At 45.9% G+C, this 26,425-nt stretch overlaps 1 protein-coding gene across 2 annotated transcripts in view; it reads left to right on the top strand.

Moving 5' to 3' along the window:
- LOC129668543 (Fc receptor-like protein 2) overlaps window positions 1-26,425 on the top strand; it is a gene marked incomplete in the record, with an annotated part of 45,144 nt that overhangs the window by 12,156 nt on the left and 6,563 nt on the right. Inside the window, 6 exon segments of one of the 2 annotated variants that reach the window (XM_055596575.1) lie at window positions 17,554-17,639; window positions 19,033-19,053; window positions 21,534-21,800; window positions 22,007-22,288; window positions 23,553-23,861; window positions 24,036-24,314. In XM_055596575.1, the coding sequence (XP_055452550.1) occupies window positions 17,609-17,639; window positions 19,033-19,053; window positions 21,534-21,800; window positions 22,007-22,288; window positions 23,553-23,861; window positions 24,036-24,314 (1,189 nt within the window). 2 annotated transcript variants of the gene reach the window in all.

Here is a 26,425-nt window from a genome sequence, read left to right as displayed (position 1 = left end):
GCATGAGGAGGTGAGTGGAGGGGTGTGAGAATTGAGTGGGGGAGACAGGGAAGGGAGGAGGGCTGCAATCAGGATGTAAAGTCAATAAACAAAGAAGTAAATGGAAAAAAGGAAAAAATTGTTTTCTTCCTGTAATAACTTCTGTTTGTGATCTTTAGATTAATTTGCACAAATTGTTATTGATATTTAAATAGAAATTTTAGAGACATTTTTGAAGTAGATCTTATGATTATGCCACTTTATAACTTCATCATTTATATGTGTCACCCAGACCATGCCCCCAACTGCCTGCCTGTCAGGCTTCCCATCCAGTACACTGCCCTGCAAAAGCACCTGGCGGAGTCCAACCAGAATTCCGGGTAGGTTGTCCATACCCGCTGACCCCTCATCTACCACCTCCTCCAGCACAGCACCACGTGAAGACCAGTTAAAACTCCAGGCGGGTCAGGTCATGGAGACCTGTTTGCCAGTCCCTTGCTTGTCAGTCACCCGCCATACCACACTGCACCAACGTGGGGCCAACCCAGAGCTGTCTCTGCCACCCCAGGACCAGTAGCCAACACAGTGAGCCAACATTTCTGAAGGTCCACAGAGAGCATCGCCTAAGCCTGCAGAGCCTAACTCAGCTGCCCAGCTAAACTGAGACCACCTCTGATGCCCCTGCACAAACCAGCACAGAGTGGCCCCAAGACTGAATACCAATATAATTCTGCTGGTCCTCAGCCTTACAAGTTGGGTCAGAGCAAACAAGGATCCAAACTACTTGTCGAAGGTTAGAGCAAATGTCCATACCAAGAAGCATTACCAATAAATTACTTTCAGAAGCCCGGATCCCATCACAAAATTAATGCAAGTACTATTTTCAAAATTTTACTTCATATGTAACTATGTATCATTCCATTTTGTTAATGTGAAATAATCTAACCATTTCTCTAACATTAATAATTTCATTATTTTCAACACGGTTAATGATTCAACAATGAACATTCTTTTGCTAATAACTTTGCATAGTAAATTTTGAACAAGTCAATGTGACTTTGAATTTCAAACATACAAGTAACTTAGACTTTTAAATAATGAAAACAGAGGCTGGCTGTAGTATCCAACATTCAATTAGTGTTTTCTCTTAAAGAGAAAGCAATGAAAAATACCTGAGGATTTTTCTAGGACGCTCATCCCTGGAAATCTTATTCGTATTACTCAGGCCTGTCCTAGAAGATTTTTCTGTCTCTGGAAGACAGTCTAAAATGAAAGGCACCATCACTCTCTAAGTTCACAGTGACTGTTTCCTGTTCCAGTGGAGGAAGTAAGTATAATAAATGAAGACCTCTCACAGCTAGAAGCAGCCTTCTCCCTTCTGAGGCCAGGTCCTGTTTCCAGACATTTGCTTCCTGTGGGAGACAGAAAGGGAAATTATTTCAGTAGAGTCCTGTGACATCTGCGAATATAGAGCGCACCCCACACATGTGACCTGTTCTTTGCTGGGCTGCCCTTTCCTCCGCTCTCTCCTCTTTCTGGGCACTTCGAGCTCAGCTGCTTTTCCATTGCCGTGACAGAACTCCACGACCAGTCTCCAAATGTGTGCAACATTTACGGTGGAGATTCATTTTATAAAATTGCGTTCAAATTCTATTTCTGATGTTTTCAGCAAAGGCTACACACGCATTGCTTTGGGTCAGAGGCATGGGAGAGTGCCTATTTTAGGGTTACAACTGTGCGTTGGTTTGACTAGCTGGGGACTAGTCGCTATGGAGGACACTTCACATTCAAGTTGCAACATTCTACCTCTGGCCTCCACAGGTTCATGGCCATCCCATGATGCAAAATGTATTCATTGTAATTTTAAAAGTCCCTACAGCCTTTGCACTGCCGACAACACTCACAGTGAGAATCCAAGTCTCCTGTGAAGGAGAGCCAACCTCTTCATTAGGAGCCCTTGTAAACTCTGAACATGAGTCCTCATCTCCCGTGTTCAGTGGCACAGAGCGACCAAGCTCGGTGCAAAAAATAATAGCAAGGAAGGACTGGGCCGAACCCTAAATCCCACAGTGTCCCCTCTAGCACCTGGCTCCCAAGGGGCTTGGGTAACACCGAGTAATACACAGCCTGTGTCTTGAGCTAGCTCTGCGCCATGTTCACAGTTTTCCTTGCCTGACATCCGGGCTCCTGGGAGCTATGGTATTCTGGGGTCTCTTCTGAAACTTGGGTTTGTCTTCACAGTTTCATACCATGGCATCCCACAACCTTCTTGTAGAAAGTATGGCCCTACCATATATTGCTCCAGTGGCTTTCTGGAGCCTCCATGACCATCTCTCACCTTGCATGTTTTATGCCCATAAAACAAGTACCTACAGACAAGGCTGCAGAGCTCTGCTGCCAACATGGCAGTTAATCTGCTCCCTTAAATGAAAGACATGTTGGTCTCTCTGTACATGGCCACTAAATCTGAGAAAACACTTTCCAAAGCAGTTATTTTGAGGAACAAACCCCTTCTGTATCTCTCTCTATTAAGACACTCTCCTTTTAAACAAATACGCATTTTAAGAAGTTGGAAAACGCCATTGGGGGGACCTTGTCTCAACACACAGCCCAAGGTTTCCCCTTCCTGAGCTGATCTTTACGAGCCAATTAACTTAGAACTCACTCACTGCACTTTCCTTCCAGACTCCATCCCCGACCTCACATTACGTTTGTTTCCTCTCTAGCTCTGGATAAGGACAGAGTGTCATTGCCACGGCAGAGGGGGACTCTGTGCTGTCTTGAAATTGCAGCCATCAAACAAATTAGTCTACTACTTTCTTTTAATAGATGGTCTATTTATTTATTTTTATTTTATGTACATCAATATTCTGTGTGTGTGTGAGAGAGAGAGAGAGAGAGAGAGAGAGAGAGGTTGGCAGATCCCCTGGAACTGGAGTTACAGACAGTTGTGAGCTGCCATATGGTTGCTGGGAATTGAACCCAGGTCCTTTGGAAGAATAGCCAGTACTCTTAACTGCTGAGCCATCGCTCCAGCCCCTCATCCACTACTTTCTAACTCAGCATTACTCAAGTCCTCAAGACAAGCATAGGCCTCAACAAGATTCTTTGCCAGAACATACCACAAACGGCCTCTAGCCCAGTTCCCTGCTCTTATTTTCAATATTTATTTTTACTTTATGTGATGAATGTTTTGCCCGAATGTATATGTGTGTACCACAGTGTCCTCAGGGACAACAAAAGGGCATTGGGTCTCATGGAACTGAAGTTACACAGTTGTGAGCTGCCATGTGGGTCTTCTGCAAGGGCAGCAAGTGCTCTTAACAGAAGAACAATCTCTCCAATCCCTTTAGCTCCCTTCTCAACCTTCAGGAGCCAGAATCCAACTGCATGAAATTCTTCAATCACACTGGTTGTGGTGGTCTGAATGAAAAATGGCCCCATAAACTCACAGGCAGTGAAATTATTGGTAGTGCATCCTTATTGGAGGAAGTATATCACTAGGGTGTGGACTTTGAGGTCTCAGAAGCTCAGAGCAGCCCCAGTGGCTCTCTGTTTCTTCCTGCTGGCTGCAGCTCCAGATGTAGAATTTCTCCAGCACCATGTCTGCCTTCATGTTGCCATGCTTCCCACCATGATGATAATAGACTAAACTGAACTGTAAGTCGGTCTCCATTAAATGTTTTTCTTTATAAGAGTTGCCTGGGTCATGGTGTATGTCTCTTCACAGCAGAACCCTGACTAAGACATTGGTCCTCAAACTTCTCTCCAGAATGGCCCATTAAGTTCTGTTCATACCCAGCAAGAAAGACAGACAAACAAGAGAATGTCCAATTCAACAACAGTACAAGCTTTATTCAGGAAAATAATAGGGGTGGGAGGCTTTAGGATAAGAACGAGAGAGCCTTCTGTTCAGTTCTAGGCTGAGATCACTATAAGGAAGAAATAAAAAGAGGAAAGGGGATTAAAAGTTTTTTTTTCTTTTTCAGCCTGTGGTTGGTAGTTTCTAGGGAACTACAGTGAGTGATGAGTTGGAGAATGACGGGTGTTGGATAAACATTGCCCTGTGTTCAGCTATTACTGAGGGTAAAGAGGGTATGGAGGCCAAGGAACTAGAAAAATGTTACTTTAGCTCTGGGAACAAAGGTACTTTAGTTTGAGACCTGTCACTATTTAATGACAGAGGTTTACAAAATGCCTTCACTATGGCTAACAACCATTCTATGGCTTTTATAGGCTAAAGGCACAAACTTTTCCACCTCCCTCCAGCAAACGAATTCCAAAGGCCTACAAACAACCTGCTCAGGGTTAGCATGTGAATAACCTCGCTCTCTATACCAGTTTTCTGTACTAGTTACTTTTATCATTGCTGTGATCAAACATTTCAAGTGGAGCAACTTAAGGGAACAATTTAACAATTTAAAGTAACAATTTAAAGGAATATAGCCTATGGGGAAGTTATGCAGGAAGGGGGGGAGGCATTGGTTACATTGTATCTAGTCAGGAAGCTGAGCACAGACTGTGAGGTCTACCCATAATGACCCGCTCCAGCCATCAGTGCTCCACCATCTAACGGTTCCATTACTTCCCAGAAGAGCCCTACCAGCTGGAAATCAATTGTTCAAACACATGAGTCTATGGGAAACATTTTACAATCAGACTGACACAAATACCTAAATTTTTAGAAAACTATAACATGGTATTGGCTAGAGACTCAACACAATAAAATTATTTCCTTAATAAAATGCTATCAGAATCCAGCAAGAGCTGTTAAATTAATTTTTAACTGCAACATAAAATCATGAAAATCGTACATATTATTTTGACATTTTATGCATACATGCATTGTATAATGTTTAAAACATGTCTTTTGTCTCAAATATTTATCATTTCTTTATTGGTGGAAACTTTCTGAATCCCTTTCTTCCGTTTCTATGAAATGTGTGGTACATTATGCCATCCAATAACTATTTGTTTCCATACATCACACTCAATGCTATGGCTGAAATCAACTCCTTCAAGTAGAAGTAACTTACTCTACAAAAGTAGTAAATCAAGCTTATTGTAAATTTTGCATTCAAAGGGAAAGGCTCCAGAATAAAGTCAGAGTTTGGGTTTTTTTTTTTTGGGGGGGGGGAGTTATTTAGTTTTATTTTATGTGTTTGTCTCAATGTTGTGTCTGTATGCCACATGTGTGCAGTGCCTGTGGAGGCCAGGAGAGGGCGCTTCATCCCTGAGGCTGCAGCTACAGGCAGTTATGAGCAGCCATGTCAGTGCTGGGAATCGACCAAGTCCTCTGAAGAGCACCCAGTGCCCCCAGCAGCTGGGCCATCTCTCTAGCCCCGCAGAGCCAGGCTTTACAGAGGATAAAATGGAAGGAATTTCTGTTCCTGCTGCTAAGTGTTGCGAACACTTCCAGGAAAAGACAGCACAGGGGAAAGCTGGGAGGAACACGAACTAGTGCCACAGGACAAAGAACCCAGAAACGGAACAGCACAAAGACGGTGGTTAACGTTTCTCACATGCTTGTTTGTTTATGGGTGTGTGGTTGCCCTGTGTCACTTCCATGAAGGTCAGAGGGCAACCGCAGGTGATTTCTCTCTCCTCTTAGGTAAGTCCTGAGGACTGAACTGAAATCATCAGGTTTTAAAGCAGGTCTCTTAAGGGGCTGATCTATATACCCTCAATTATTGGATGTGTTCTTTTAAAAGATGGGTTGGAGTAATTGGACATCCACAGGCCAAAAAAAAAGAGCAGAACAGAACTTACCTGGCTGGATGGATGCTCTGATTAAGGGGCTCTCCCAGGGTGAGGCCAGCGACTGCACACTGGGGACACTGTCCCTGTGGGTTCCCGAGTGGGAAAACCTGACTGCCGAACTAAACACTGTGGCATTGCTCTCTCAGGTCTGGAAAAAGAAAGAAAAAACTCTATGCATGTTATGCAAAGCTAACTGTCGGGAGCCGTGACTCCAAGCGGCCGGCTTTGATATTTAAATCTCGGCGGAGAGATGGCTTTTAGCAGGCCTTTACTAATGGCAGAGAAGAACTTGCAAGTCCATCTCCTTTTGTCTGTGACAGCAGGTGGGATAGCTTGTGAGGGTCACACCTCTTCCTCAAGCTCCTTGTGCAAATTGACCTATTGTTCTGAGATATTTTACTGGCTAAAAGTAACTCCTGACAATAAAAGAGGTCTGAGGGCTGGAGGCAGAGACTTGAGACTTGCTGCTTGCGCTGCTTGCTGCGGCAGCCTGCCTTTTGCTGTGGCTGTCGAGTCTGGACCTTTTAAAAAGTTTGCTGTGTGTTGTGTGTTTATTTTATTAATATTAATCTTCACTCCCGACTCAAGAACCATTCGACTCTGCTGGCTGGCTCCGGCAGCTAACATCAATGGCCCATGGTCTTAAATGTGAAAGTTAAAATCACAAAACCTTTAGAGGCGATCAAAAGACTAGAGTCTTCAAGATCTGCAACTATGCAAATAATTCTTATATTTGGACATAAAAACATAATCCAAGTAAATTGGATAAAATTGAAAACTTTGATTTTATAATAATTTAAAACATTTCACTTTCAAGGGGTCTGACTAAGAGGATAAAAATATGAGCTACTGACCAGGGAAGTGTCTGTGTCACGAACCCAGTAATACATTTTTGAAACTAAAAAATTAGACATTGGAAAAGTGAAAAAATCTATTTTAAAATGGGCATAAGAGATTATCAAGAACTGTACAAATGGCAAATAAATAGGTAGACAATGTGCAAATGTAATTGCTACAAGAGAAATTGCCAATTAAAACTACAGAAATACATGACCTACATAACCAGCAGATAGTTAAACTTTAAACATGTTGTTATACACTAAGCTCCAGTGAGAAAGAGGAAAATCAAACAACTGAGCACAGGTGGTGGTTGCGGAAAATGATGCGTTCAGGGAAACGGTGCAGCAGTCTAAGGATGGAGCAAGCAAGAGGCAGGAGCAGGAGGATGAAGGGCTTACGGCCAGCCTGAGCTACTGAGGGATATTTATCTCAAAAAAAGACAAAGAAAAGTAAAAAAGGCACCCTGACAGAGACTGGCATCTTAAGCAGAGACATGAAAATTTATTTTTAAACAGTTTTTACACATGTTTGCAGCAGATTTATTCAAAACATCTAAAACCTAAAAACTACTTAGATTCCCTTCAATGGGTTAAACAGCTGGTTTGTTTCATGATGAAAAAGAAAATTCTAACCTCCATACATAGAGATATGGACAAAAACATAGACAAACCTTGAGAAAATGACACTGGCCAGGAGGTGGTAGTGCACATCTTTAATCTCAGCATTCAGGAGAGAGGCAGGTGGATCTCTAAGTTTTAGACCAACCTGATCCTCAAAGCGAGTTCCAGGACAGACAGGGCTACACAGAGAAACCCTATCTTGAAAAAACAAACAAAAAACCCAACCAACCAACCAAACGATGAGAGGAAGGAAGGAAGGAAGGAAGGTAGGAAGGAAGGAAGGAAGGAAGGAAGGAAGGAAGGAAGGGAGGGAGGGAGGGAGGGAGGGAGGGAGGGAGGGAGGGAGGGAAGAAGGAAGGAAGGAAGAGAACACTGCCCTGAGCAGGGAGAAAGTCTCACCATATGACTGTTTCTATGATGTTTGTGAAAAGGCAAACATCAACAAATAAAAATCAGCTTTTGAGCTCTAGGGGCTAAGAAATGGGCGTGGAGGGTCTGGTATGATTAGAACAGGGTAAATGCTGGAGATCTTTAGTGTAATGATATGATTTAAGTGTCTCGTTGCGGTAACTGTGCAAAGCTACAAAGCTGTACTTGATACTTTCATACAGATAAACACACAAATAATGAAAATAAATGCAAGTGTAACTGGAGAAGTCTTAACTGAGTTCTGTGGATTAGTGCTGGACTTTCAGAGAGAAATAGGAAAAGGCGAGGTTGGAGAGAAAAGATCTGAGACTAGTTTTCTTTGGGTCTGAGCCCCACAGTGGGAGGGTGGGGGCTGCAGGAAGAGGCTTCAGTCTCAACAAACAAACACACCTGTTCTTGAAAGGGTCCAGCCAGCATCAAGCGGGAGGCTTGGTTAGCACGTAGTCTATGCAAAGTACCCGCAGCCTTTGCCTGACTCCCAGATGGCTGGCATAGGGAGAACTTCAGCTCTTTTTAGGAGCACTGTGGGCAATCACTAGCAGGGAAGGAGGGAATGGAGGCTGCAAGGAGTGATCAGATCCCCGGAGTGGAACATGGAAGGCCATGAGTCTACGTTACATCAAGTGTCCTGCGTTTGATGTGAACTATACTATAGTCATATAAAATACTGCTGACACTCAGTGGGCCAGACAGAAGGTATGTGGGACTTCTTTATGCATTTCCCAAAACATAATTATGAATTTAAAAAATAAAAATAAATGTATAGCAATTAAAAGGGTTGCCACACAGAGAAACCTTGTCTCCCAAAACCAGAATTAATAATGATGATAATAATAATAATGATGATGATAATAATAATACAAAGCATGTATAAGCACACTGATGATGCTAAATATAAATTGTATAATGCCTTACTGTCAGCGATGAGTTAATATCTGTCAAAAATGTCTCAGTTAAATAAAGACAATGAGATAAATTCATAATCAAATTCACTCATGTATCGTATTACCATAATGGTAGTATGCAAAATTTTTAAATCTCTGGCATGAAAAATAAAAGTTAAAATGCCCAATAAATTAATTATAGATACAAGTTTTTCAGTAATACACATATAAAAAGATGCAAACTATAATATAAAATTATTTGTATGTGGAAAATTCCGGAGCATTTACATGCAGCCAAAGTTCAGCTGTGATCAGGTTAAACACATACTACAACTACAAGATCTTCAAATGTGAGTTACAACCAAGTAATTACAACAGATAAACAAATGAGAGAGGAAACAGCTTAGCATTTCCCCAAGCCACAAACCACAGAGCCAAGTGTCAGAAGAGGAAGACAGAAAGCACGGCTGCACAGAGCTAGGAGAAACTGCACAAAAAGGATGTGGTAACTCCCCAGAGCAGTGATCTCTACCTAAAAGAATCAAAACCAGCTAAATGGATTAGCTACACGACAAAGCCTACATGGTCTAAAGAGACTAAGTTTGCCTGAGAAGACACATAAAGGTAAAAGCATGAAAAGAGATATGCAAATGAGAACCAGAACCAAGTTTGGAGACCTACATCTGATGAATCTGTAAAAGTAACCTTTATTTGATTGTTTCAATGGTCATCCTGTTTCAATTGTCATCCAGGAGGATGACTGCCCCTGACTGCTAACCTAGGCCTAGTCCTGGAAGCGTCTAGCCTCCCTACTATCTAACCTAGGCCTAGAACTTTTTCAGCCTCTGAGACTTACTGCTGAATAAGCTTACCCTCTCTTGTTCTTACTGAGTTCTGGGCTGGCTGGTTCAACTCAGCTGACTTATTCAATGTGTTTTTTCTCTCTGCCCCCGAATTGTTCTGTTTGGCCTCAAACTAACTAGCTTTACATTTTATACATGCCTTATTAAAAGAGCAGGAAAAGGCCATCAAACAGCTGTAAAGGTGTCAATTCATTACGAGTAGGCTATAACAATGCAAACAAATGTATAAGAACATATTCCCTGGACATCAGTGCATCCCAGCACACACAGCAGTGTTAGTTTGGAGGAAGACTTGGGTTGTAGTATAAACAATGTACTGGTCCATTTTTTTTCCCAGCTTGACACAACTTTTGGGTCATCTGAGAAGGGGGACACTCAGATGAGACAATGTACCATCAGATTAGCCCGTGGGCATGCTGTGAGGGTGTTTTCTTGGTTGATGACTGATAAAGCTAGCCTAGTCCACAGTGGGTGGTGCTGTTTCTGGGCAGGTGGTCCTGGAGAGTCTGAGAAAGCAAACTGAGCAAGCCATGGGGAGCCAGAGAGTAGGTAGCATTCTTCCTGAGCTCTGCTCAGCTTCCTGTCGCCAGGTTTCTGTCCTGAGCTCCTGCCCTGACTTTTCTTCTCCTCCCCAACTTGCTTTTGGTAGTGGTATTTTAGTGTAGCAATAGAAACCCAACTAAGATAGTAGGGGACTTCAGCATGCTATTATCAGCAACTGAAAGAGCATCCAGACAGAAAATCAACAAAGAGGTAATTTATACAAACTCTCCTCCGACACTGTGTAACACATTTACAGAACATCCCACCAAAAGCAGAGTTACACAGGTTCTTCCAACGTGTGCAAGGAACGTTCTCCAGATTGGACCAAGGTAAGGCCACAAAACAGTTGACGAATTGAAGACGGTCTAACACGTTTCAAGTATTTCTTCTGGCCACCAGGCTATAAAACTTGAGGAGAATTGTTAGAAGAACTAAGAACCTTCAAATGCACAAAAATCAAGCAATATGCTTCTGAGTGGCCAGTAGAATTTAAAGCTTAGAGACATGTTCAATAGTAGTAAAATCCTGGAGAAAGCAGCAACCACAAAGCTGTAAGCTGGTTGTGATAGCACGTGCTTATCATTTCAGCCCTTGGCATGCTAAGGCTAAGTGACCACAATTTTGAATCCAGCCTTCACGACAGCCTTTGAGACACTGTCTCAAAACAACGGTAAAGAAGTTCTAAGAGGAAAGTTTGCACCAATAAACACCTGCATTGCAAAAGGAAGAAAGCTGAAGCGAGGAAAGGAGACCGCAAGTTTGAGGGCAGCCTAGACTGCGTAGTAAAGTCTTGTCGCAGGAAAAAAAGGGAAAGAAAAGGGGAAAGTAGAGGAAAGGGGAGGCGGGAGGAAGGGAAAGGAGAAGAGACAAAAGATCACAAACAACTAAATATTGGACATTAAGGCAGTAGAATATTAAGAGAAAAAGTACAAATGCAAAATTCCTAGAGAACTGTGGACAATAAAGAAGCGTGGCAGTAAGTGAGTGCGAACTTCGTGATCAGGGAGACGCAGAGTTGATCCTATGGAAAGGTAAATTACACCTTTAGCTACACGGAGAGAACAACACCCAAAGAAAACCATATATGAAAAAGAATTCATTTCAACCAATGACAATTTCATTTTTTAATAAAGATCTGTGTGCAGCACAGGTTGGCTGGAAATTACGTAGCCCACATGGGCCTTGAACCTGCAGTCTTCGCTCCTTAGTCTCCCTGTGTGCTATGATTACAAGCCTGCAGTTAGTATTTCTATGTCCCAAAGGTGAGTAATTCAGAGGTGAAATAAGAAACAATTCCCATATTGAAAAGAATCAAATACTAAGGAACAAACTTAACTGAAAAAGCAAATGAAATACACACTGAAAACTATAAAAACACTACAGAAATAAATTAAGTAAAACACAAAAGATTGGAAAGACATCCATGTTTACACTGGAAAACTTATTATCATTAAGATGTTAATATTGTCTAAAATTACCCAGAGGTCCAGTGCAATCTCTGTCACAATCCCAAATATAGAAACATCCACCCCAAAATTCATGTGAAATTCCAAGAGATCCCAAGTAGACAAAATCCCAAGACACAACAAAATTAGAGATCTTATATATTCAGATTCCAAAATTTACTGCAAAGCTGTAGAAATGAGAACAGTGTGATTCTGGCATAATGACAGCCACACAGCTTAATGGAGTAGAGTCAAGTCAAGAAATTGCAGTTGCATCCGACTAAAACGCCAACACCACTGTGGTTAAAGAAAGAGAGAGAGAGAGAGAGAGAGAGAGAGAGAGAGAGAGATCGAGTCTTTGGGGCCAGACACCGTGGCACACACCATTAATCTCAGGAGGCAAAGGCAGCAGACATCCTGATTTTGAGGTCATCCTGGTCTTCATATCAAGTTCAAGGACAAACAGAGATACACAGTGAGACCCTGTCTCAAAAACAAAAGGAAAAACACACACACTCACACAATAACAAAACAGGCATTTTAAGAAACAGTGTTGCAATTAACTGCTCTTCATATAATGACAGAGGAGAGCATGAAATTTGCTGGCAAACTGGGGAACCTAGAAAGGATTCTTTTGAAAGAGGAAACCCAGACCCAGAAAGACAAAGGCCACTCTCTCTCATCTGAGGTCCCTCGCTCCAAATCCTCAGATGTAAGCGTACAAGGTGGGCTTAGCACAGAAACCAGGAAAGTATGAAGGGACCATTAGCGTGTAGAGGTTGTCAAAGGGGAAGAGCATAACTAGGTGATATGAAGCAGGAAATGGAATAATGGGGAGGGATTCCAGCCAGGAGGAAGGAGGGAGGTCAATACAGAAGGGAGGGACAAGGGACATCAAGGTTGTTTTATATTTACCTAAAACTATGTTCAGTGCATGTAACCCTAACGATACATGTATTTAAAGAAGCTAAACTGCCCAAGAACCACAGACTGGGAAAATCCGTAGTTCCAGACACAAGAAACTTCCTTTTGAAGGGTCAAGAGAGTCAGTCTGATGGTGCCCCTCGGGAATTGTGGAGGCCCGTACTGCTGAAGACACTGTTAGCCTCAGCCATGTGGGAGAGTTCATCTGGTGTGCCTCACTGAGGATCCTAAAACTGGTTCCAGCACCCTCTGTGGCAGACTATCCATGGTCAGAACGTTCCGTGCTTGGCTTCTGTGTGTGGCAGGTTGTATAGACACACCCAGGCCACACTCAAGAGCCCTGCACATCCAGACTGTTGTAGAGTCAAGAAAGCACTTGGTCAGCTATGACTGAGGAAGTAACAGCTCAGAATGACAGATGTTCAAGCTGGGTCTGACCTGAAAGTCCTTTTCCTGCAGTCTAGCTTCCGTGGCTCCAGAAAACGCTGTGCAAACTGCCAATAGAGGGAAACAACTGACCAGGCCTGGCCGTCTGCAACACTTACGAGCCGTGCAACCACCAACATAATGGTGAGGGGCGTGGCACTCGCCTACCTGTGGCAACCAGCAGCTGTCTAACTGGACTTGCGGCCCTAACAGGAGTGAAGGCAAGCCTGGCGCTGGAAACCTAGCCAGCTTCCAAGGGGCACTGAGGTCATCGACCTTAGAAAAGTACCACTGCCGCTGCGCTAGGCCAGCACAGTTCCTTCCTACACTCTGAACCTCATCCTCACACCCACACAAGTGTAACTACCACCCGTCACCAAAGAAGCCTCTCTTTACAACAAATAGACCAGCAAAGAAAACCACAGTTGGCCCCAACACAGAGATCAACACCCAAGCAGCTCCTGCATCTCTGACTCAGAGAACATCTTCAAAAAGATTAGATTAGAAAGATTGCAAGAGTCAAAATACCAGGAAGTATGCTGCGGAAGTGTCTCCTAGAAGTGGCTGCATAAGCAGGACAGGAGCAGCAGCGAGAGCAGCGGATGAGTTAACACACAGCAGGAACTCTCACGGTGTCCCACCCCGCACAAAACCTGTAGGCGGCTGCTGACCTCTGCAGAAAGAGTGAGCTTCTCCCGTGGAAAAGCCCCCATACTGGCTGTCCAAAGCACAGTGGTGACCCTTGAAATCATAGACACACAAATAACAAAAGAGCTTCGGCAGCTGTATGTATGTATGTATGTATATATGTATATATATATGTATATGTATATATATATGTATATGTATATATATACACTTGAAGAAAAAGAGGCTACCAACCCGAGGGGTCATAAGAGGGTTTTGGGGGAGGGAGTTGGGAGGGCTTGGAGGAGAAAAAAGAAGTAATGTAATTTTACTTCAACTAAAAGAGTTTGAAAATGATGCTAGAAGACATATAAAAGAAAGTCTTAATATCTTTACAATTAACTCAAAATAGTTTGATGGCTTAAATAAAAGATCTAAAACTATTAAAAAATTTTTAAAAATTAAAAATGCTAATGTTGACATATTTGACAATGATTTTTTTGGCTCTGATATCAGAAGCATAAGCAATAAATGAAAATAAACTTAACTGCATAAAACACATGAAACTTCTGTGTCTCAAAAGATGTAATTAATCAAATGAAATCAAATTAATCAAATACCATATGAATACATACCATTGCCAAATACATATGCGATAAAGTATTAATATTCAGAATATACAAAAAAACTCTTAAAGTGTAATAACAAAAAAGAACCCAATTATTAAGATATTCTATTAAGTCTGATAATTTAATGCACTGTGCTTTGACCATATTCACTCCTTCCTTCAGCTTCTCCCAGATCGGTTCTTCCTTCCCTATCTGCCCAACTTCATGGTTCTCCTTTCCCTCTGACCACATCACTTGAAGAGAGAGTGGCAGCGGCTGGCCCACTGTGGGGCGGTCGAGGCTTCCCTCTCTGCTGACCTGTGGCGTAGGCTGCCAGTTTTCCTGCAGCTATCCTAAAGTAGCATGACTATTGTTCCAAAATGCATGTCTTCCTGCACCGCCCCTGCCGGCGCTCTCTAAGACAGCGAGCCTTTCTCAGGGCAGTCTTCGAGTATTTCTGCCTTAAACATCACTTTTTTTCTTCATGTCCAAGTCTGGGATACGTGAGCCCCGAAGAACGTTCACAAAACTCCATATTGGTTCAGACAGCTGTGGCCGCTAGTTGCCTTTTCTGTTTCTGATGCCCAGACAAGTTCCCCGAACCATGAAATGCTATACTTGGCACACACTCATTAACATCATCAGGCAGTAAAGTTTTAGTACCATATCAGCTCATCAGCCTGGACATTTGTGAGTCCCAAAGCAAATTTTTTATTCGCCTGTGTGGTTGGATAAGTCATGGACCCTAAGGGAGAACATCTAAAATTATCTCATTAATGAAACAGTGTTAACCAACTCCCCGAGACTTATCAGTGGACCAGCGGGTGTCTTAACCGTCCTCAGAGAAGTTTCTTTTAGTAGTAGGTGACCGCACCGCACTAACCTATACAACAGGGTGCTCAGCTCTAAGGGGACATCTGCACCGCGTTTCTTCCCCAGGCATCGTTGGCTCAGGAAAGGAGGTGTTTTCTGGGCACGACAGGGTAGTCGCTCACAGAAGTTGTGACAGCTTGTGCAAGATCATGCAGATGAGATCATGCCCATCGAGGTCGAGGTGTTGTGCAGTCCCTGCCTGTAGCGAGGGAGCCACTGGGAAAGGGAGAGCTGTCTCCGCAAGGATTCGGCCCGAGGCCAGGCGCGGACCATGGAGACCTGAATAAACGGCAGGGTGGTGGAGACAGGAATGGAGTGCAGGGAGAGAGCTTTGATCTGATCGGACACTGTATGCATGTGTGAGACTGTCAAACGATTTAAAAATCATGTCTAGCCTGAGGGAAGCCTCGCTTACTCTTCCCAGATGCCCAGGGAATCTTTTTTGGGTTCAGAGTCTGCTCTTTACAAGTTGGCCACTTTCTTTGCTTTGAAAATCTCTTCACTGGGCTCCAAACTCAGGAATGAAACTTGACACTAAGAGAACCTTATTACTTAATTCTTAAAACCCTAAATTCTCTGGCCTTCTTATAGATCCCCATCAGGCTGGAATGTAAAGGACATGTCAAATTATTATAATCTAATTTGTAATACATAAAACTGTGCTTCCTGGAGCACGAGAGAGACAGACAGAGAGAGAGAGAGAGAGAGAGAGAGAGAGAGAGAATGTATGTATTTGTAAGCCAGAGCTTTACATTAGATGTCTTACTTTCCACATCATCACCATCACTACCACCGTCATCATCATCATTGAGATAGCATCTTTCACCGGAACTGGAACTCACTTGTTGATAGACAGATCTCCAGCAAGATCTGGAGATCGGCTTGTCTCCACTCCCCTCACCCAGCTCTGGGGTCACAGTCTCACATTGGCACACCTGGCATTTAAGTGGGCATTAGAGTTCTGAACTCAGGTCCTCAGGCTTGTACAACGAACACTTTATCTATCGCATGAGTCCATTTCCCGAACTCACAATGTGTGTGCCTGCCCATGGTCTTGCCACCTGATAGAGGCAAGCTTCTGTTCTGCATGAGCTGGCCGTGTTGTGTTTTTATTTTCTGAGTCCAGATTGGCAGGCTGGAGGATTACACTGGAGCTGTGTGTGGGGCTGATTGTATCTTTAAGGTCCTGTTTTTTATCGGAGGGGTGGAGGGGAAGGAAGGGGAGAGAGGAAGAGAGAGGAGAGGAGGAGGTAGGGAGGAAGAGAGAGAGGAAGGAGACTGAGTAAGCAAGAGTGGAAGGGAGAGAAGTTCAGACACTTTTCCAGGCAGGAACAACTCGCTGACATTTCCATTTGCCCTCCCTGGCAGCAGAAAGATACACAAATATGAAGAAATGTCAGTTTAGATAAAGCCTTGGGAATCTATTCTTGGGAGCAGTGCTTGGCCAGACACTATTTCAAAATGGCTTCAGCTTTCTTGGTGATCTCTACACACCATCAATGCCCAGAGTTGAAATCAGAGCCTTTGTGCTTGCACAATGCAGAAAGTCCATTACTTTCTGCAGACTGAGAAGGCGAAGCAATAGTACAGGTGAGTTTTATTAAGACTGCAGAGGGAGCTGTAGGCTGTACCATCGGGGGAATCAGGTCTGGGCTCATCTCTAAATCCTGGCAACCACCCACCCAGGTGTGTGCGTAGCTGGTGCCCTAGTTTCTATTGCTGTCATAAAACTCCATGACCAAAAGCACTCTGGGAAGGAAAGAGTTTATTTCTGCACTTCCAGGGAGCAGTCTATTGCAAAGGGAAGTCAGGGCAGGAACATGAAATCGGGAGCTGGAGAAGAAGTGCTCCCTCTGGCGAACTCGGCCTGATTTCTTCTGCATCCCAGACCTACCTGCCCAGAGGAGGGCCGCTCCCAGGGACCTCAGCCCACCCACGCTGATCATTAGCCAAGAAAGTACATGGCCAACTCGCCTACAGGCAACTCCTGTGAAAGCGTTTTCTCAGTCAAGAGTCCTTCTTCCCAGACGACTGCAGCTTGTCAGCTGCCATGAAACTAAGCAGCGCAGCTAGTTAGACAGCACCCGGCCTGCACCTCTGCCCTTCCGCGTTATTTGGAGTGTAAGAAGAATGTCTTCTACGTGAGTCAAGACTCTGTAGACCTCTGCACTGCAGTTCAAAGACAAAACCTCAAGCAGCCATACTGTGCTCCTACTGTTTCTTAATTCCTACTGTGCCTAAAACATCTCCTGAACAGGAAGTGCTGAGCAGGAAATGTGCCTTCCAGGCGCTAGAACACGCATACTGCCCACAATACCATGCCAAACCTGTCGCTCCTTCGGAGGTGTGTTCCCATCTTTCCACCGCCTGGTCTGCACTGAGCTCTGAGAGGAGTCAGGCAGGCGCTCCAGTGGCGCCGCTTACTCGGGACTGCCTCTGAGGACTAAGAGGAGGTTTTCATTTTCCCGAAAACTACCAAGAACCCAATCTGAATCTCCGTGGGCCCAGAACCCGGGACTCTCTGTAAAGTCAGGAGTGGTGGAAAGCATGTCTGCAGAAGGGAGCATCCTACACAGTAAGGCCTCTCACACCAGGCCACACATATCTGAGCAGCTCCATAAGGAGGAAGGACATTCGCTTTTGCAGCACCCATCGGTGGCGTTGTCACTTCCTTTTCTCTATTTCTCTTCAGATCCCTGCTGAGCTACAGTGCTCTGTGCCAGACTGAGGTCCAGCTGCGCTCATGACTTGAGCCTGTTGGGGAGGGGACTGCTTGCCTCTAGCCTCATGCTGCTGTGGGCACTGCTCCTCGTCTTTGGTAGGTAGGGCGCTGAGGAGGGCCTGGGGTGGTGCAGGGAAGAGCTATCTCTGTAAGGGTACCCACAGGCACTCTTCTTGACCATTGTCTCTCTGTGGGTGTGCAAATCTGGGTTTCTGTTTCTGATCCAGTACTAGCAGATACAGCACAAGTGGCAACTGGGCAAAGCAAGGTTCCTAGAAAAAGGAATGTGTGCACGTGTGTGTGTGTGTGTGTGTGTGTGTGTGTGTGTGTGTGTGAGTGAGTGAGAGAGAGAGAGTGTGTGTTCTTACTGTTTTTGTTTGATCTCTAGAAAAACAGTAAATTTTCATCAAAAGGGCTTCAAGGGTGGTTTCTGTTAGAGTGAATGCATGTACATCTCACATAAATCTTACAAGGCCCAGACTACTTCAAGCTTCACCACTTTTGGCTGAACTCCTAGCTCCGTAAACTTAGGCATTACATAGACGTCAAGCCTGGCTAGCCATCACTGGTATCATAGGCTGTGCGTGTAAATACGGCTCTCTCACATAGCCCAGGCTCAGTAGAATGCAGAAGGAAGGAGCACCAACGGCAACGAACTCTGCGCAGACCCATCCCGGGTGTGTGTGTGTGTGTGTCCCTTCTTGTCACCTAGGTCGCCCCGTGTAGGTAATTTCTCTTAAGCAAAATAGTCTGGACAATTTAAAGGTGGAGCCCCCAAATCGGCTATGCAATACTAAGTGGTCAGCCCAGAAATCACATAAATACAAGTAACGTTATATGAACTGAGCAGGTTGTATTAGTTCTAGGTGTATACATACATACCTGTATATATACGTGTGTGTGTGTGTGTGTGTGTGTGTGTGTGTGTGTGTGTGTGTAGGTGTATACATACATACCTGTATATATACATGTGTGTGTGTGTAGGTGTATATATACATACCTGTATATCTGCATATATGTGTGTGCATATATACGTGTATATATATATATATATATACACACACACAATTTAAAGCCATAAATTTGAGAAAGAATTTGGGGAGGGGGAAAGGGAAGGGAGAAAATGATGTAATTTTAATTTTGATTTACAAAAGGTAAAGAAACCTATTTAAATTAAAAAGGTAAAAGAAGAGACAATAAGCTCTTGAAAATTTGCTTGCAATAGACAAACTTCTGGGAATGGAAAAGGACTACTTGGAATTATAAAAATGAACCCTGGGTTCCACAAGAGTGTCATTTGTGAGTGAGAGAAGGAGGGCTGAAAGAAAGATGGAGAGAAAAGAGAGAAGAAATGAAGGAGGAAAGAAGAAAGGGGAAGGGGAGGAGGAACGAAGAGAAGAAGAGAGGGAGCCCCTTGGGCGTCCTCAGGTGCATAGCCTTCTAGAGAGCATGACCTTGGTGTAATCTCTCTGACTCTGTTCCCTTGCAGCTCCTCTTGGAGTCCAAGCCGGTAAGCAAGTCTTTTCGTTTCTTTAGATCCCCGGGACCTCTCCAGGCAATCAGTGAATTACTTCCCCTTCGCTGCTGACCCCTCAGACAGGAAAGGGAATAGGTGCAAAGGGAAATCCACCTGTGTAGTCACTGGGGAAACATTTTCACGTGCACCAGAGCAGTGATTGAAAATATATTTGTAGAAGAGAGGCAGCGAGAGCCAGGAGGTGCTCTGCAGAAGACAAGAACACCCTGGGGTCTCCATCAGGATCGAAACAACCCAATGTCTAATGTGCTTTGTCTTTCATTGGAATTTTAATATAATGAAATTAAGAAAACACTTAAGTTTCATGGTAGCCTGGGAAATTACACTTCCTTCCTTGGTTAAGCCTTTGAGAACACACTCATTCTACAATACTAAGAGGAAGTAATGCCTGTTACCTATGTTTGTAATTTTAAACAGGAGTGTTTTGCAATTACTAAGTGGGGAGGTCTCTAAAGAAAGCTCACAGGATCCAGTAAACTTTCAGAAATTATGATAAAATGTGTACAAATGCATAATTGTAGCCACTTTGAGAAATTACACCTCTAACCAAAATCTCAGAAATTGAGTCCATTAACCCAAGTGTCTTGGAGTTAAATATTTATTTCAGTCTCAGGGGAAACTGTTAATTTTTTTTTTTTCTCTACTTGCCCTTTGATCATTCTCATTTTGGCCTCATAAATCTTACTTCTCAACTATTTCTTTAATCAGGCTGACTTTGTTTCTAAAATGTCCATGGGAAAACATTATCCTGCCTCACCATGTAGGAAAAAGACTTAAACACTTTTTTCTTTATCAGCCTTTGTGTCCTGCCATCTACTTCCATTATCTTTCAAAGCCAGAAAAAGCTACACAGAAGGCACCTTTGAGGTTGGCCAGTCGCTTTGCATTATTGAAACCATCTGAGTGAGCATCTCAAACATAGTATAGTTATAAAGATTACTATATATAGTATACTATACATTGTGAACAAAGAAAAATACACATGTAAGCAGAACATTTTGAAGGGCAAGAAGGTGAACGGAGGATTTAGTTCAGATCTAGCATTCTGGACTGGGTAGAAAATGCAAGGTCCTGAGTTTGATCTGCAGCATCTTCCAGAAAATGGAGGAAGAAGGGAAGGAGGAAGGAAGAGTGGGTGGATATTAGTTAAAGATTCTCCTCTTTACCATCTATGCTTTTTAGCAAGAGCTTGGTGCTTTTCGTCCACACCCTTCCAGGTGTCGCTCTAACTTTCTCCTCCTGAGACAGGCCCCTGGGAGTTCGGACAGGCTGGGCAGGTGCCTCAACATCACTTTTGCATTTTATCTTCCCCTGCGTTCTGCTCCCTCACATTCGACAGCATCTTGTTTTACACTGGAGGGGAGCAGTGCTCTGTGGCGAAGGCCCGGTGTGCAGAGCAGGGCCTGGCCTTTCCATCAGAGCAGCAGACGTTCGCCACGCTGCCTCCCATGCACGGCGACTCCAAACTGGCATTTGAAGTTGAATTTCTAGCTCTTTTGCAGACTGTATCTTTCCATAGGAAGCTGCAGGCTGCCAGAGCAGCATGCGAACAAGTCTATAAGCTCCTTTCTGTTCGTTTCCTCCTGCTGTCGCAGATCTGAGCTGTTCGTTAGCTCCTGGTGATCACTGTCCTATAGGAGAAGCAATGGCTTCAACAAGTAGACGCTCCACCTCTTTGTGGGGACCCTACAGGGGCAAGCATGGCAAGGGTTTGCAGACGCCTCTGAAAGAGTTTTTAGTAGACTCCAGAGCCTGCAAATGTAGATTCCGGAGCTTGGTTTCATCGAGGGAGAATGACGTGCAAGGGAAGGACTTTGAGTGTATCGTGTTTCTAAGGCTTGAGGCAGCGCAGGGAGTCAGTCCTGGCTGCCACAGTGGATCTGAGGCCACATCAATAGGCATAAAGAGAGACAGGTGGAATCTCCCAGTGGAGGGAAGAGGCGTGCTGAGGCTCAGCCAGGGTCTTGCAAGTGCTAGGTAAGTACTGAGTCACTAAGTCACCTGCGCCTGTCCCTGTTTACTGTTTACCGAGAGCGACAGTCTTCCCAAGTCACCCAAGCTGGCCCTAACCCTAATCTGTAGCTCTGTGACCTCCGTGCCTCAGCTTCGTGAATGGCTGTAATTCCAGACCTTGCCATCCCACTCAGCAGGTGGACTCATTTTAAATCCACAGTTAGTCCAGCTGTTGGAAGCTGGAAAAAATAGCATAAAATCTGTTAACAGACATACAAAAAGCATGTTTGGGGGAAAAAAGTCATTCAGTGAGGTAGAACTCACTCTCCTGAGCCAGAAAGTTAGCAGAGCTAGCGGGTCCCAGGTAGCTGCAGGTTGTCAGCTTCTACACACACAGAAAGCCCCCTGCCCAGCATGGGGGGGGGGCCGTGTTGTCACCCCGCTCCCCAGCATGGAGGGGGGTCCGTGATGTCTCCCTCTGCCTCTTGCTTCCTTTGCAGACTGGCTGAGCATCAGCATGCCACACCGTGCTTATGAGGGCGACCAGGTGACTGTAAGCTGCACAGGAGAAAAGAATGGTAACATCAAGAGACTAAAGTACTTCAAGGATGGATCTCACATAGCTACATACAGCAGCGCTTCCAGCTACATCATTTCCAATGCAAGACTCAGCGACAGCGGCTCCTACTTCTGTAGGGCAGATAGGAAACTGTTCCTATTTATAGATGTGTCAGAAAAAACCAGTTCTACCTGGCTCACTGTCCAAGGTAGGAGGTCATTCTTCAGGTGGCTGTGTCTAGGAAGGAGGGTGCCTGAGTAGGACAGCCATCGTCCAGGGCCTATGACACTAACCAGGGATGGGTGAACGGTGGTGGGCTGTCTGTCCTGGAGTATGGGTGTATGTGTCTTGCTCTTTAGGACCTTATAGTCCACTACTGGCAAGTGATCTCCTTGGATCCAATCTTCCCTCCAGAGCTGTTTCCAGCACCTGCGCTGACAGCTAGCCCCCTGCAGCCGGTAGAGGGCAGTTCAGTGACCCTGTCCTGCGACACCTCGCTCCCTTCAGAAAGGGCAACAACCCAGTTACACTATTCCTTCTTCAAAGATGGCCAGACTTTGCAGTCTGGCTGGAGCTCATCAAAGTTCACAATCTCAGCGATACGGAAAGAAGACTCTGGAAATTACTGGTGTGCAGCCATGACAGCATCTCGCAGTGTCTCGAAGCAAAGTCGCCGGACCTATGTGGCTGTGGAGAGTGGGTATCGCTGGGCTGGGCTGATGGGCTGAGGGAGGTAGGGAGAGCAGGGTCACCAGCCAGACCCGAGGCTTCTCCTCATCCCTGAGGGTGAAAGGCACCATGGCTCGCTGGGATTCTTGAACACTAATTTCTGTAGGGAAATTTTCCAGTGACTTTGCCCTCCCTTTCAGAAAGGCGACAACAGTTAACTACTCAGCAAACTAAAAGGTCAATGAAGTAATTCTGTCTCTGAAGACCCCCCCCATTGGGAGGTGGTAAACGGAGGCAAAGATAATATTTTATATGACAGCAACAATTTAAGTTGTCTTTCTTTTTTAAGGTTTACTTATTTATTATGTATACAGTGTTCTATTTGCATGTATTCCAGAAGAGGGCGCCAGATCTCATTATAGATGGTTGCGAGCCACCATGTGGTTGCTGGGAATTGGACTCTGGACCATTTGGAAGAGCAGCCAGTGCTCTTAACCTCTGAGCCATCTCTCCAGCCCCCAACTTTTACCTTAGACACTGAATTATTATATTCCATATGTGAGCTGAAGCTGTTGGGATGTTCTGTACCCTCTCTTTTTCAAATATCTGCAGAAGTGAAGACAGGAAGATGTGCCACAAGATGCTGCTCAGAGCATTTTGTCCTCACAGTGACCTGTGAAATGGCTTTACGAGTGTGCCCATAAAGTGGGTCTATCACTCTCCCCAGAGCAAAGAACTCTTCAAAGACTGGCCTAGGGAGCCGCAGCAGCGCAGAGACCTGGAATTTAGGTGCGGCTCCGGCCTAGTGTGTGTGCTCTCGAGCTCTTGAGGAGAGCAGTAACAGTGCTGAACAGTCCTGGTGCGGGACCCTGCTCCAGCGCAGCGCAGCTAGTCTTCAGGGGAGCGCTGCCATGAGAAGAACTAGGGCTCGAGGTACTGACTCACTCACCCTGCGCTACTAAAGGGCAGAAGGTGGCTGTCCCTCAGGTCGGGAAAACTCCCTTGCTAATGAGATTCCAGCCTCTCCCACTGCAGACGCTGCGGGATGTGGTCACGAGAGCGAGCGAGCGGGTCGGGAAGAGCGCAGCGAGTGGGGGATGAGATCGTTCCTGAGCGGGATTGCAGAGTGGCCCGCGCGCTGCCCCTGCGTCTGCTGCGGTCCGCAAACCCGCGCAGGCGAGCAGGGTGGACGCTCAGGCCCCGACCTTCACCTGCCTAGTTCCCAGCAGGCGGCACCGGACCCGGCTGTCCCCGCCTGGCCTTTAATTTGCAATCGTCTCTGTTCACCCAGGGGTCCCTGTCTCTCAAGTCTCCATGGAGACCCAGCCGTCACGGGGCTGGGGGGCCGCAGGGGGCGTGCTGGCCCTGGAAGGAGAGAGGCTGGCCCTCGTCTGCTCTGTGGCTAAAGGCACGGGGCTCATCACGTTCTCCTGGCACCGGGAGGACGCAGAGGGAAGTGTGGGCAGCAAGAGTCAGCGTGCGCAGAGAGCCGAGCTGGAGCTCCCCGCGGTCAGGGACAGCCACGCCGGGGGTTACTACTGCACCGCGGACAACGGCTTCGGCGCGGCCCGGAGCCCGGCCGTGAGCGTCGCGGTGGAAGGTGAGTGCTCCGCCCAGCACCTCCCGCGGGGGGAACCGGGAGGAGGCGACCAGCCCCGCCGGCCGGAGGGGGCTGAGCTCTCCGGAGCGCCTCAGTGCGCTCCGCGGGGCCTTCGCAGAGGCTGCAGCGGCCAAACAGGGCGCCGCGCCTCTCATGCTCTGCCGTCCCCGGCAGTTCCAGCGCTGCGCCCCCTCCTCTCCATCGGTGTTCCCGGGGCGCTGCCCTTCGTTGGCGACGTCGTGGAGCTTCACTGTGAAGACGAGAGAGCGTCGCCTCCCGTTCTGTACCGGTTTTATCATGAAAATGTCACTCTGGGGAGCGTGCGGGCACCTCGTGGAGGAAAAGCATCCCTAAAGCTCGCTCTGACCCTGGGGCATTCTGGGAACTACTCCTGCGAGGCTGGCAACGGCTGGGCGACCGCGCGCAGCGAGGTGGTGGCGCTCATGGTCACAGGTAGGTCGGTCGACGTCCCGTTCCAGGGCGCAGCTCGCCCTAGGCCGAGCCTGCCTGGCCCTCTTCCTTTCCGTCCTCCCCACCCTTCGGGAAATCAGAGCTCCGCGCGAGGGCCGCACTCAGCCAGCCTTGCTTTTCTGTCTTCAGAACAGCATCACCATCACCGGCCACTGCTTGTCCTCGCTGGCTGCTTTTCATTTCATCCCTGTTTAAACTCAGGGACCCGGCCACTGGGAGGGCCGGGCTAGGCGAGGCAGGGGGAGAGAAGGCAGCCGGAGCTTCCTGGCGCTCACTCGGGTGACCAGGGAGCCCCCAGTAGTCCTTGTGGTGAAGAACAAAAGTAAAGCAAACAGGCAAGCAAACAAAAAACCCACAAACGAAACAGATTCTGGGATATAAGTTTTTACTAAGATGGTATCACTTAATTTCCATAGCAATATAATTATTACACAAACAAAGAAATAAAATTTAAGTTAAGCAGCTTGTCCAAGGCTGCCTAATAGGAGTGTCGTAAGCAGGTTCAAGGATGGGACTGAAAATTCGGACAGCCATCCAAGAAGCTTCCGACTTCGCCGCTGTGTGAAGCGGTCTGGATGGTTGAGTGAGTCTTGTTTTTTTTTTTTAAATCCATTATTGGGAAGAATTTTATCCATGAGCTTTCTAATATGGGGCAGTTCCTGAGTTTCCCTCATAAGCTCTTCTTAGTCATCATAGGCGGTAGCTTTATTCGACTTGCTAATGCTTTGTTTCAGATGTTTACAGCTGTTTATATATTTAGTGCTCAGCATCAAGCTCGGGACCGCAAGGAGGCTAACTTAAACTTTCCACCTGCTGCCCTGCATCTGTGAATACACGAGTTTTTGTTTTTCTTTGTCAGGGACACGTTAGCTTCATGAGAATGGTTTCGGGGAACTTCCACAAATTCTGTGTTCAGAAATGAAAACATTTGGATTACTCGGAGTCTTTGCAACGAGCAGGAGATTCTTTGAGAGCAGTAGACTGTTGCCTCTGACAAATCTTTTTTGCTAAGCAGCCTTTTCGATTATTTTTATTATTTTAAAACAACGTTTTATTTCAGGGCCACCGTGGCAGGGCTGGGAGGTGACTGAGGGTAAGATTGCTCTTCACATGTGCGAGCACGCACGCTGGCATCCCCAGTGTTCACCTGCACATGGCTGCTCCAGGGAGTGGGGGCAGGACAGCTGCAGGGTTGCTGGACACAAGCTGAGGAGTGCTGAGGTCCAGGCCCTGTGGGAGACCCTGTCTCCAGAGTAAGGCAGGAGCTTTAGAGGAAGCTACTACCATCCTCCTCTGGCTTCCTCAAAATGCGTGCATTACATGCACACGCACAGACACACAAACACACACACACACACACACGCCATACACACAGACATGCCGCACTCAGCTCCCCAAGGATAAACAAAACATGGAAATCGATGTTTTCAAAGGGATCACAGACTCTTGAGTGCTATATCGGTGCTTAGATCCCGGTGTGTGGGCAGGCCCTCTCATTTCCAATGTAACTGGATGGCCCTCTCTCATCAGATTTGCCAAAGCCCTTTCTGTAGCATTTTCTTTTCAAAAATTCAGGTTTTATTTTATGTTTTTCACTGTTCAAGTAAAAATCATCTTATTATTCTGAAGTTTTTCTAATTCATTTACCTATCCCCCACTTTTTATCTTCCTCACACTTTAATTTTATTTATTTATTTATTTATTTGAGACAGGGTTTCTCTGTGTAGCCCTGGCTGTCCTGGAACTCACAGAGACCTGTCTGCCTCTGCCAACCTTCCCCTATGTGTAGTCGGGGACCTCAGCCCGCGAACTCAGCACCTACAGACTACTCGGTGGTTGCAGCTGCTGCCAGTGGAGCATCAGTGTCAGGGAGGACGAGGGCGGCACCCTCTGTGGAGGCCTGCAGGGAGCCGCCTGTGTGGAGGCCTGCAGGGAGCCGCCTGTGTGGAGGCCCCTGTGTGGAGGCCTGCAGGGAGCTGCCTGTGTGGAGGCCGCCTGTGTGGAGCCGCCTGTGTGGAGGCCCCTGTGTGGAGGCCGCCTGTGTGGAGGCCCCTGTGTGGAGGCCCCTGTGTGGAGGCCCCTGTGTGGAGGCC

This window comes from Psammomys obesus, unplaced genomic scaffold (genome assembly GCF_907164565.1).
Source record: "Psammomys obesus unplaced genomic scaffold, mPsaObe1.curated_primary_1811, whole genome shotgun sequence".
NCBI lineage: Eukaryota > Metazoa > Chordata > Mammalia > Rodentia > Muridae > Psammomys > Psammomys obesus.
This window is presented reverse-complemented; position numbering and strand designations above follow the sequence as displayed.